Source organism: Cherax quadricarinatus, chromosome 1, assembly GCF_038502225.1.
Source record: "Cherax quadricarinatus isolate ZL_2023a chromosome 1, ASM3850222v1, whole genome shotgun sequence".
NCBI classification, from domain to species: domain Eukaryota; kingdom Metazoa; phylum Arthropoda; class Malacostraca; order Decapoda; family Parastacidae; genus Cherax; species Cherax quadricarinatus.
In genome coordinates this window covers 2743238-2756769 of record NC_091292.1, presented here as the reverse complement: position 1 = coordinate 2756769, position 13532 = coordinate 2743238, and the positions used below count along the sequence as shown (strand labels likewise).

At 39.3% G+C, this 13532-nt stretch overlaps 1 protein-coding gene across 3 annotated transcripts in view; it reads left to right on the top strand.

Moving 5' to 3' along the window:
• Vps53 (vacuolar protein sorting 53) overlaps positions 1-13532 on the top strand; it is a 236088-nt gene that overhangs the window by 120511 nt on the left and 102045 nt on the right. For all 3 annotated transcript variants that reach the window (XM_070083203.1, XM_070083262.1, XM_070083315.1), the window contains 2 exons: positions 1291-1433; positions 3869-3989. In XM_070083203.1, coding sequence (XP_069939304.1) covers positions 1291-1433; positions 3869-3989 — 264 coding nt within the window. The remainder of the gene's footprint in view (positions 1-1290; positions 1434-3868; positions 3990-13532) is intronic.

The following is a 13532-nucleotide window of genomic DNA, read 5'->3' as shown; positions in this document are numbered from 1 at the left end:
TGACAATTTCAAAATAAGGTTCAGAATGAACAATGCAGACATTCCTGGCTCTAAAATAACATTTTCTCTGTTCATCAGTCATGTCTGCAGGCCCCTCTGATATTACTCTTGCTTTCTATTTTGAATTTTTATTCAAACAAAAAATAAAAGATTTACTGTTATGCAGACTACTGCAATATTGTAATGTGTAATTTTATAAATAATGTCAACCCATTCATGACTACATATTAGAATGGCTACTTGGACATTTATTGGAAAATGACATCATTTGTTTACTTTTGAACATTGGCAAAAATCAAACATTTCCCCTACTTTGAGCTCCATTTCCAGGTTCTTTTTATAGTAAAACCAATCAAAATCACCTCTATTTCTATAATGTGTTTTCTATTCTATCAAATGAGACCAAGAAAATGAGAATACAACCATAAATACTATATGAAAATAGACCACAAATTCGGCATTTTAATTAAAAAATGGTCAGTTTTTTTTTTCTCATTATGCACTGCGTGCTGCAGGATTTTTTTATATGGTGCACACTGACCACACAGACCCATTCTCATACATGTGGGCCTAGCAGCTTTCTCCTGCTTGATTTGAAGCCGCTAGAATTTATGAGTATACATACGTCAAACATGGTGGCTCGTAAGACATATATATATGACCGAAACAGTCAAAGGGTTAAGAACATAAGAAAGAAGGAACACTGCAGCAGGCCTACTGCCCCATACGAGGTATGTCCAATTCTCCCACCGGCTTAAGCCAATGCCTCAACCTAGTCAGGTCAGGTCACGTACACTTAAGGAAGGAGCACGACATCTGACCTAGTAGCACAAGCTAGTCAGGTCAAACTCTCACCCACCCACACCCACTCATGTATTTAACTAACCTATTTTTAAAATTACACATCTTAGCTTCTATGATGGTACTCAGAAGTTTGTTCCACTCATTCACAGCTATTACCAAACCAGTGCTTTCCTATATCCTTCCTAAATCTGAATTTTTCCAGTTTAAAGCCATTGCTGTGAGTCCTCTCTAGGCTAGATATTTTTAACACACTATTTACATCCCTTTTATTAATTCCTGTTTTTCATTTATACACCTCAGTCATCTCCCCCCTAATTCTATGTCTTTCTAGAGAGTTCAGATTCAGGGCCCTCAGTCTATCTTCATTAAGGAAGATTTCTGATACATGGGATCATTGCCTTTCTATACAACATTACCTCCTATAGATCATGATTACACTAAACAAGTGGGTTTGTTAGATTTGTGATAACTATTTATTATTTATAGGATGGACTACCAAATAAAACTATCAATACCAACCCATTCATGGAGTGTGAAACACAAGGAGAGTGTCCTAACTCTCCATTCAGTGGTGCAGTGTGCCGTTGTTTCCAGCCATACCTCAGAGTGTACATAGAGAATGTAGACAAGTAAGTAATTAATTATTTATTTCATTGTAGAGTACATCCATTACAATGTTATTTGGAATTCTAGGTTACTGCATCTCATTCATACCACCAAACAATTGATTTCTGAAACTGTTATCCACAAAAAATATTTCCTATTTTTCATGTTTTTAGGTTTGAAGCCTTTGCTTTGTAATATCTTCACCATTTCCTGAGTAGATAGTTAACACAGTAGGTGGCACTGTTGTCTGCTACTGTGATGAACTAGAATGTATTAAATCTACTTGCACCAAGGATGAATATGGTGGATAAAAATTTGCAAAATTCTCATCCAAAAACTGAAGAAAAACTTTAACAGATGGAGCAGTCTAAAGATTACCTCACACAAATACTTATACATTTAGTGATAGCCTAAAAAAAACATGATAACTGACTCAGAGATGAATAAGCACCACCTGATGCTTACTGGCATAATTGAGAGATGCGATGCTCATGGAGATGCAAACAGTCATGCGCTGACAATGTAATAGCGAATCAGGGAGCCAAATAAATGAATTTTTGGTCTTAATTTGAAATGTCCATATTAGTGAATTGCTGTAAAGTGAAGTGCCATAAAGTGGGGCACTACTATATTGGCCTACCCTATCCCTTACACTTAGTGTGGGTCAGTTCAGGGTGACATAGGTTAACACCCATGCCTTTGGGTTTCAAATAATGATTACAAAAACAGGGAAACTTCTCATTGAATATTCTAAGAGTTTATGTTTCAAGGCAGAAGAGTCAGATGATATTGCACAGTGTCTGAAGAGTTCCTTGGTAAAAAGACTCCAGATGTGCTCAGATGTAACTGTGAAACCCAGCTCTCTTGTACTGTTACAGTGACACTTAAAAACTGAGAGGAGTCATGTTTAAGACACATTTTTTTTTTTGGTTTAGTTTTAACCCTTTAACTGTCAAACAGTTGATCTGCATTTTACTGCTAGCATTCATGATGTCAATCAGTGCACTATTTTTCCTGCCTTCAAATTTGCCACAATAGACCTGAGAGGCCTAGACATGAGAGAATGGGTCTTCTCACTCAGTGTGTGCAGTATTAAAAAAAAACTGGTGACACTTCAGTATCACATGGGGGCAGCAGTTTGTTTCAACATCAGCTTGGGTCAACATGATAGCAAACCCTCAGGTTTCACTCATGACCCATTGTATCAACATATTCTTATTTGTGGAAAGTGGTATAGAACCTGAGTTCAATGGATTTTAGATGGGTGTGGCCACAAATGATTGGGGGAAATAGTGAATAGTGGATGAATTTGGGAGTGTATGTAAAGGTAGAAAGTTGAAAATGAACATAGAAAAGAGTAAGGTGATGAGGGTATCAAATGATTTAGATAAAGAAAAATTGGATATCAAATTGGGGAGGAGTAGTATGGAAGAAGTGAATGTTTTCAGATACTTGGGAGTTGACACGTCGGCGGATGGATTTATGAAGGATGAGGTTAATCGTAGAATTGATGAGGGAAAAAGGTGAGTGATGCATTGAGGTATATGCTGCATTCACAACCCAAGCTTCACACCCATATAAGAGTGTTGGTACTACTATACTTTCATACATTCCCTTCTTTACCTCCATAGATAATGTTTTTTTGTCTCAACATATACCTCAACGCACCATTCACCTTTTTTCCTTCATCAATTCTATGGTTAACCTCTTTCTTCTTCTTTCAACAAGCCAGCCGTATCCCACTGAAACAGGGTGGCCCAAAAAAGAAAAACAAAAGTTTCTCTTTTTAACCATAGTAATGCATACAGGAGAAGGAGTTACCAGCCCCTTGCTCCTGGGTGGTTAACCTCATCCTTCATATATCCATCCGCTGACACGTCAGCTCCTAGATATCTGAAAACATTCACCTCTTCCATACTCCTTCTCTCCAGTTTGATATCCAATTTTTCTTTAAATCATTTGATACCCTCATCACCTTATTCTTTTCTATGTTCACTTTCAACTTTCTACTTTTACACACACTCCCAAACTCGTCCACTAACCTTTGCAATTTTTCTTTAGAATCTCCCATAAACACAGTATCATCAGCAAAAAGTAACTGTGTCAATTCCCATTTTAATGTTTAATGTTTATGTATGAGTAAAGGGTCTTGTCAAAATTGTTTCTTATAAATCATTGGTTAATTATTAATTTGTTATGTATAGGAAACATAAATTAGTTTCTTTTTTTTTGCATACATAGTGTATATTTTAGAAATCATGGCTAGATACAAAATAAAAATCGAACTTAATGAAATTTGAAATAATTTCTAGGTAGGACTCTTCCTGTGGCCACTCTATCAAAAATGGGGAGTGCTGGAGAAAATGAGCATCAGAGTTGGCAGAACAGCTGTTCACAATATGCAGTGTTCTTATTTATGTTAATTTATTGTCAACTAAAGTTTTCAATCTCTTGACAGACGCCTGAATGATCAAATTGAAAAATTTGCTAATGACATGAAAATCTATAAGTTTGAACACATAGATGCTGAGGAATCTAATGTTGTACCATTCTGTGGAGAGCTCTTCACAATATACAAGGTATGGATTCTCATAGTGTGTTTTAAATTTCATTTCTTTACTATTTTACAAGCTGTCACAAGTTCAAATAAAAATATAGTAGTAGTAGACTAATAGGTTGAGAAAACCTAGGGAATGAATGGATTTGACAGTTAAAGACAGAAGAAGGGAATTACTAGATGGGAAGTGGAGGTATTAGGAAGATGGTGGGAATATTTTGAGGAGCTGTTAAAGATTGATAAAGAAAGGGAGGCAGTGATTTCATGCAGTATCCAAGGAGGTGTGACATCTTTTAGGAGTGAGGAAGAGCCAGTTGTGACAGTGGGGAAGGTGCATGAGGCAGTGGATTAACCCTTTGAGGGTCGACAGGCCCTCTCAGAAACTTGTTCTCAGGGTCGGCCAAATTTCAAAAAAAAAAAAATTATTTTTTCTTATGAAAAAATAGTTTTTTTTTTCTAAACATTATAGGATAAACAAAAAAATTTTACCATCAATACTTACGGAGATATGGAGGCGTAAAGTTTGCAGAAAATGAACCCCGTATGGCAACAGCGGCGACTGCCGCTCACCGGTAAACTTTGGTTTACTTGTATTTGAAGGTTTGTTGTTTTTTTCACTATTTTATTTTTTCACATAACTTATGTGGCCTATGAGACCAAAGTAAGGTGCAATGTACATATGTACACTCGTATACAACACAATAAGCACACAAACATAATTATCAATATATTGTTTACAAAACTTGTTTACAAAAACAAACAATACAAAACATTGTTTATTACTATTGTTCTATAATATATATACCAATATACATTCACTGAACATATTCCTATTAGTTCTGCAGCTTGTGGAACTCTTTGAAACATGGTGTCATACACAATGGTGTTTTATCTTTCTCCCTCATTCTATCTCTTTCAATCTGTCTCTCTCTTTCTGTCTGTCTATCTCTGTCTCACAGGTACACATAAATACAAGTATACATAGTATAAATTACCTAGGACAACCCAAGAAATCCAGACAAAGTGCTGTACTCCGCTTGAAGATGTGAGTAAAAGTGATGACCAGTCTTGTGGCTCTCTGAGACAGAGAGCTAGACGAATAGACAGATAGACAGGGAGCTTGACAGACAGACAAATAGACAGACAGAAATGTTAGTGTACCAGCAGAAACAAAGGGAGGGCGATGTTCATCTAATCTTTTATTATCAGTTCCACCCTCGTTTATGCTCATCAAAAGTCATGTCTTATCAGATGTTATCTCCCCTTATCTTGTCACTGTCATGGGGTGGATTTTTTTTTTTCTTGCTTCAAGGGAAAAATATTATTACATCATCTTCTTCCTCTTCTTCCTCCTCTTCCTCTTCCTCCTCTTCCTCATCCTTCTCCTCTTCTTCCTCTTCCCCCTACTCTTCCTCCTCCTCCTCCTCTTCCTCTTCCTCCTACTCTTCCTCTTCCTCTTCTTACTCCTCCTCTTCCTCTTCTTACTCCTCCTCTTCCTCCTCCTCCTCCTCTTGCTCCTCCTCCTCCTCTTCCTCCTCCTCCTCTTGCTCCTCCTCCTCTTCTTCCTCTTCCTCCTCTTCCCCCTAATCTTCCTCCTACTATTCCTCTTCCTCCTCTTCCTCTTCTTCCTCTTCCTCCTACTCTTCCTCCTCCTCCTCTTCCTCCTCCTCCTCTTCTTCCTCTTCCTCCTACTCTTCCTCCTACTCTTCCTCCTCCTCCTCCTCTTCTTCCTCTTCCTCCTTTTCCCCCTAATCTTCCTCCAACTATTCCTCTTCCTCCTCCTCCTCCTCTTCCTCTTCCTCCTACTCTTCCTCTTCCTCTTCTTACTCCTCCTCTTCCTCTTCTTACTCCTCCTCTTCCTCCTCCTCCTCCTCTTGCTCCTCCTCCTCCTCTTGCTCCTCCTCCTCCTCTTCCTCCTCCTCCTCTTGCTCCTCCTCCTCTTCTTCCTCTTCCTCCTCTTCCCCCTACTCTTCCTCTTCCTCCTCTTCCCCCTAATCTTCCTCCTACTATTCCTCTTCCTCCTCCTCCTCCTCTTCCTCTTCTTCCTCTTCCTCCTACTCTTCCTCCTCCTCCTCTTCCTCCTCCTCCTCTTCTTCCTCTTCCTCCTACTCTTCCTCCTACTCTTCCTCCTCCTCCTCCTCTTCTTCCTCTTCCTCCTTTTCCCCCTAATCTTCCTCCTACTATTCCTCTTCCTCCTCTTCTTCCTCTTCCCCCTACTCTTCCTCTTCCTCCTCCTCCTTCTCCTCCTCCTCCATAGTGTAAATTACCAGGAGTCGGCAGCTGTCAAAGTGACATATTGTCTCATTACTCACTCCCCCTCCCGCCTGTCAAAACAATGGGGTCAGATGCTGCTTCCCCTCCATTCTATCTAATTATCTTTCTCCCTCATTCTATATCTTTTAATCTGTCTCTTTTTCTATCTGTCTGTCTATCTCTGTCTCACAGGTACACATAAATGCAAGTATACATAGTATAAATTACCTAGGATAACCCAAGAAATCCAGACAAAGTGCTGTACTCCGCTTGAAGATGTGAGTAAAAGTGATGATGCAGCCTTGTGGCTCTCTGAGACAGAGAGCTAGATGGATAGACAGATAGACAGGGAGCTTGACAGACAGACAAATAGACAGAAATGTTAGTGTACCAGCAAAAACAAAGGGAGGGCGATATTCATCTAATTTTTTTGTATCAGCTTCACCCTCATTTACCCTCGTCAAACGTCAGCTCTTATCAGATGTTATCTCCCCTTGTTACTGTCATGGGTGAACATTTATTATTACATATTATTATTATTATTACGTATTATTATTATTATTATTATGTATTATTATTATTATGTATTATTGTTATTATTACATCTTCTTCTTCTTCTTCCTCCTCCTCTTCTTCCTCCTCCTCCTCTTCTTCCTCCTCCTCCTCTTCTTCCTCCTCCTCCTCCTCTTCCTCCTCCTCCTCTTCTTCCTCCTCCTCCTCCTCTTCTTCCTCCTCCTCCTCCTCTTCTTCCTCCTCCTCCTCCTCCTCTTCTTCCTCCTCCTCCTCCTCCTCCTCCTCCTCCTCCTCTTCCTCCTCTTCCTCCTCCTCTTCCTCCTCTTCCTCCTCCTCCTCCTCTTCCTCTTCCTCTTCCTCTTCCTCTTCCTCTTCCTCTTCCTCCTCCTCTTCCTCTTCCTCCTCCATTCTTGGAACAAGTTTGAAGAGCTTGTAGTTCATAATCACTATCACTATCATCACCAATGCTCACATCTGAGTCTGGGATTTGGGAAAATAGGAGTTTCCTCTTTGATTCTGGTACAACTGAACGTGAACAAGACGGCCCAGCACCAGAGGTGGAAGGCTGTGGGTTGTCTGGGTTTTCCTCACTATTACCCATATTATGGTCCATTAGTTTCAGTCAAAACCTCACCAGAACTTTGAAACTCATCTTCACTGCCACTTCCGATCTGTATTAGAACTGTCACTGGGGAACAAAAGTGTCCCAATTCGCCGAGGAGTGAGGAACTTCTTACCGCCAGGCATGGTGGACATTATGTACTATGATGGCATTCCCACAATGCACCACTGGGTCCCAGATTTTTTTCCTACTGCGCAAACCCACCACACAGACCCATTCTCTCACATCTAGGCCTATCAGCCTTTTCCTGCGAGATTTGACAGTTCTAGAATTTATGCGTACTAGTACGTCAAAAACCCCTACGCGTAAGACGTACTAGTACGGCGGAAACCCTCAAAGGGTTAAAGCAATTGGAATTGAGGGGATCAAAAGAAAAAAATGTTCACAATAGGTGGGGGACATAATTTTGAAGAGGCTGGTACTTTTTTACAAAAGAAAAGGTACCTAGGAATTGATAGAGAGCATGCATAATTCCTTTGTGTAAAGGAAAGGGGGACAAAGGAATAAAAATTATAGGTAATAATCCTGTATACTAGTATACAGTATATGAGTATACTAGGTAAAGTGTATGGTAGAGTTATTATTGAAAGAATTAAGGGTACAATGGAGAGCAGGATTGCAGATAAACAAGGAGGCTTTAGGAAGGGTAGGGGATGTATTGACCAAGTGTTTACATTGAAGCATGTAAGAGAACAATATCTAACCCTTTCAGGGTTTTCAACGTACTAGTATGGCTTATGCACCAGGGTTATTGACGTACTAGTACGCCTAAATTCTAGCGCCTTCAAATCTAGTGAGAGAAAGCTGATAGGCCTACATATGAAAGAATGGGTCTATGTGGTCAGTGTGAGCAGTATAAAAAAATCCTGCAGCACACAATGCGTAATGAGAAAAAAAAAAACTTTGACCGTGTTTTTGGATTAAAAGGCTCTGGTGGCCTGGTGGTTAACGCTCTCGCTTCACACGGTGAGGGCCTGGGTTCGATTCCCAGCCAGAGTAGAAACATTGGACGTGTTTCTTTCCACCTGTTGTCTATGTTCCCCATCAGTAAAATGGGTACTTGGGTGTTAGTCGACTGGTGTGGGTCGCATCCTGGGACACTGACCTAAGGAGGCCTGGTCACAGACCGGGCCGCGGGGGCGTTGACCCCCGGAACTCTCTCCAGGTAAACTCCAGGTAAAACAGCGACTTTGCACTGTGTTTTCGTATGGTATTTATTGTTGTATTCTAGTTTTCCTGGTCTCATTTTATAGAATGGAAGACATATTACAGAAATTGAGATGATTTTGACTGGTTTCACAATGAAAAGTACCTTGAAATTGAGCTCAAAGTAGCAGAAATGTTCGATTTTTACCAAAGTTCAAAAGTATACAAATCATGCCAAGCGTCCAATACACATCAGCTGGTGAGTCTAATATTTTTTCACAAGTGCGCTGATATTACTTACACCATTTCTACACTAATGCAGTAATCTGCATAACAGTAAATCTTCTATTTTTTGTAAAAATAACAATTCAAAGTGGAAAGCAAAAGAAATATATGAGGGGCCTGGGGATGTGACTAATGAACAGAGAACTTGTTATTTTAGTGCCAGGAATGTCTTTCTTGTTTATTCTGAACCTTCTTTGGAAATTGGCATCTTCTGAAATCTAACCACTTTATTGGATAGCTGAAATTAGTAAATGGGTGGTTTCTTGTACTCATTCAATAGAGAAAATGGAGTTCTAGCGAAATAAATATGATTTTTGTCGACTAGTACACAGGAGTTGGCCAAAAATAGGGCTCAAATTGGGTGGAATCGCCGATGCGTAAACATCAATGAGACCACTAACTTCGCGAGAGCATAATTCTGTAAGTTTTCCATCAAATTTCATGCTTTTGGTGTCAATATGATTGGGAAAAGATTCTCTATCATTTAATAAGAAAAAATAATTTTTTTTTCCGAAAAATTTTCGACCCTGAGAAAAAGTTTAGGAGAGGGCCTCTCGACCCTGAAAGGGCTAAATAACGATAAGGAAGTCTTTGATACATTCATGAATTTAGAGAAGGCATATCATAGGGTGGATAGCAGAGCAATGTGGCAGATGTTGCAAGTGTATGGAATGGGTGATAAATTACTGAAAGCAGTTAAGAGTTTTTATGAGGATAGGCTTTGGTTAGGGTATGTAGGAGAGGGGGAGATTATTTTCCAGTAAAAGTAGGCCTTAGACAGGGATGCATGTCACAATGGTTGCTTAACATATTTATAGATGGAGCTGTACAAGAAGTGAGTGCAAGGGTGTTAAGAAGAGGTGTGAGATGGAAAGATAGTGAAGCTGGTATGGAGTGGGAGCTGTCACCGATGTGTTTTTATCCCAAGGACATGGTTCTTTTGCAAGATACTGAAGAGAAGTTGTAAAAGTTGTTTTACAAAGTTGGGAGGGTTTGTAAAAGCCAATTAAAGTAAACATAGGAAAGAGCAAGGTGATGAGAATATGAAAAAATATAGGCAATGAGAAATTGGATATCAGATTGGTGGGAGGGAGAATGGAGGAAGTAAATGTGTTCATATATTTCGAAGTGGACTTGTTGGCAGATGGTTCTATGTGAGATAAGGCAAAAGGGGTAATGTATCAGAATATTGTTATGCCAAAATTGTTGTATGGGTGTGAGGCATGGGTTTTGGATGTTGCAGCAAGGAGTAGGCTGGAGGCAGTAGAGAAGTTGCCTCTCAAAGCAGTGTGTGATGTGAATATTATGAAAAAAAAATATAGTTTGGAAATTAGAAAGTAAAGTTACCAAAGGTATTATTAAAAGGGCTAAGGAGGGGTCATTGAGGTGGTTTGGACATTTAGAGAGGATGGAGAAAAATTGATTCACTAGGAGGATGTTTAAATCTTAGGTAGAGAGAAGAAGGGGTAGGGGTCATCCTTGGAAAGGTTGGAAGGGGGATAGAGAGATTTTAAGTGCTAGGAGCATGGACATCCAACTACCTTGTGTGAGCTTGTTACATAGAAGTGAGTGGCTGCAAGTTTTTTTTTTTTATTTAACCCTTTCAGGGTCCGTCCCGTAGATCTACAGCTTTACGTTCAGGGTCCAAACCGTAGATCTACGCCATGAGCTCAGCTCACTCTGATAACCTGTGAGTGGTAAATTTGGGCCTAGATATGAGAGAATACATCTATGTGGTATGTGTGCATCACATAAAACAAATCCTGCAGCACACTTCGTATAATAGAGAAAAAAAACTGAGACCGTGATTTTTCGATTAAAACAGCGACTTTGCAGTGTTTTTTCATATGTTTTTTATAGTTGTATTTGCGATTTCTTGGTCTCATTTGATAGAGTGGAAGACATATTACAGAAATAGAGATTATTTTGATTGGTTTTAGCACTGAAAATGGCTTGAAACTGAGCTCAAAGTAGCAGAAATGTTAAATTTTTGCCAATGTTCAAGAGTAAACAAACGACCTCACACGTCTAATACACGTCAGCTGGTGGGTCTAATATACATTCACAAATATGGTGATGATATTTATACAATTATTACAATATTGCAAAACAGTAAATCTTCTATTTTTTGGTGTGAATAAAAATTCATTATGTGAATAAAAAATCAAAATGGAATTTATTTGTAAAGCCTCAAAACGTAACTAATGAACAGAGGAAATGTTAGTTTAGTGCCAGGAATACCTACATTGTTTATTCTGGACCCTATTTTGAAATTGGAATGTTTTGAACTTTGTGTTAAATTGGCCAAATTACCAATTTCCGATCACTTTATTTTGTAGTTGAAACAGTTGACTTGGCAATTTCTTGTGCTCAATCGATAGAATAGAAGTAATACTAGTGAAATAGCTAAGAATTTGGTTGACTGGAATAACGTAATTGGCCTAAAATGGGAGTCAAAGTCGGCAAAATCGCTGCTTCGTAAATATCACCGACACATCAAAATTCGCTAGAGCATAATTTTGTCAATTTTCCATCAAATTTCATACTTTTGGTTTTATTACCTTCACAAAAAGATTCTCTACCATTTCATAAGAAAAATAATTTTTTTTTTTTTGAAAATTCTTGGACACTGGGGCACCACTTCAGATTTTGGCCTTAGACCCTGAAAGGGTTAACATGATGTTGGAGTATGAAAAAGGTTACATTTATGAAGTTATTCAGGGAAAACTGGTTAGCTGGACTTGAGTTCTGGAGGTAGGAATTACAGTGCTTGCTTTTTGAAGGAGTAGTGGTGATATTGCAGTTTGGAGGATCATCTGAGCTGTAACAATAGCACACTTCTGGCAAGACTGTGATTGAATGAGTGACAATAAAATTTTGTCTTTATCGGGTTACCCTACCTTGGTGGGAGACTGCTAGGGGTGTTAACAAATGTGTTGGCTAAGTGCTTACAATGAAGCGTATAGATAAACAATATTTAGATAAGGGTAAGGAAATTGTTTCTTGTATGATTTAAGAATGCCATATGATAAGGTGGATAGGGAAACAGTGTGATAAATAAGAACATAAGAAAGGAGGAACACTGCAGCAGGCCTACTGACCCATGCAAAGCAGGTCCATGCCACCCTCCCGGCCTAGAACAATGACCACCTAGTCAGGTCACTTCCATGTAAGGAAGGAGCATGGCACCAGACCTGGTAGCCCAAGCTAGTCAGGTCCAACTCACACCCACCCACACCCACTCATGTATTTATCCAACCTATTTTTGAAACTACACAACGTAGGTTGGTAGACAGCAACCACCCAGGGAAGTACTACCGTCCTGCCAGATGACTGTGAAACAGAAGCCTGTAACTGTTTTGCATGATGGTAGGATTGCTGGTGTCTTTTTCTGTCTCATAAACACGCTAGATAACAGGGATATCTTGCTACTCCAACTTACACTTTGGTCACACTTCACAGACATGCACATGCATATATATATATATATATACATACATCTAGGTTTTTCTCCTTTTTCTACATAGCTCTTGTTCTTCTTTATTTCTTCTATTGTCCATGGGGAAGTGGAAAAGAATCTTTCCTCCGTAAGCCATGCGTGTCGTATGAGGCGACTAAAATGCCGGGAGCAATGGGCTAGTAACCCCTTCTCCTGTAGACATTTACTAAAAAAAGAGAAGAAGAAAAACTTTATAAAACTGGGATGCTTGAATGTGCGTGGATGTAGTGCAGATGACAAGAAACAGATGATTGCTGATGTTATGAATGAAAAGAAGTTGGATGTCCTAGCCCTAAGCGAAACAAAGCTGAAGGGGGTAGGGGAGTTTCGGTGGGGGGAAATAAATGGGATTAAATCTGGAGTATCTGAGAGAGTTAGAGCAAAGGAAGGGGTAGCAGTAGTGTTGAATGATCAGTTATGGAAGGAGAAAAGAGAATATGAATGTGTAAATGCAAGAATTATGTGGATTAAAGTAAAGGTTGGATACGAGAAGTGGGTCATAATAAGCGTGTATGCACCTGGAGAAGAGAGGAATGCAGAGGAGAGAGAGAGATTTTGGGAGATGTTAAGTGAATGTATAGGAGCCTTTGAACCAAGTGAGAGAGTAATTGTGGTAGGGGACCTGAATGCTAAAGTAGGAGAAACTTTTAGAGAGGGTGTGGTAGGTAATTTTGGGGTGCCAGGTGTAAATGATAATGGGAGTCCTTTGATTGAACTTTGTATAGAAAGGGGTTTAGTTATAGGTAATACATATTTTAAGAAAAAGAGGATAAATAAGTATACAAGATATGATGTAGGGCGAAATGACAGTAGTTTGTTGGATTATGTATTGGTAGATAAAAGACTGTTGAGTAGACTTCAGGATGTACATGTTTATAGAGGGGCCACAGATATATCAGATCACTTTCTAGTTGTAGCTACACTGAGAGTAAAAGGTAGATGGGATACAAGGAGAATAGAAGCATCAGGGAAGAGAGAGGTAAAGGTTTATAAACTAAAAGAGGAGGCAGTTAGGGTAAGATATAAACAGCTATTGGAGGATAGATGGGCTAATGAGAGCATAGGCAATGGGGTCGAAGAGGTATGGGGTAGGTTTAAAAATGTAGTGTTAGAGTGTTCAGCAGAAGTTTGTGGTTACAGGAAAGTGGGTGCGGGAGGGAAGAGGAGCGATTGGTGGAATGATGATGTAAAGAGAGTAGTAAGGGAGAAAAAGTTAGCATATGAGAAGTTTTTACAAAGTAGAAGTG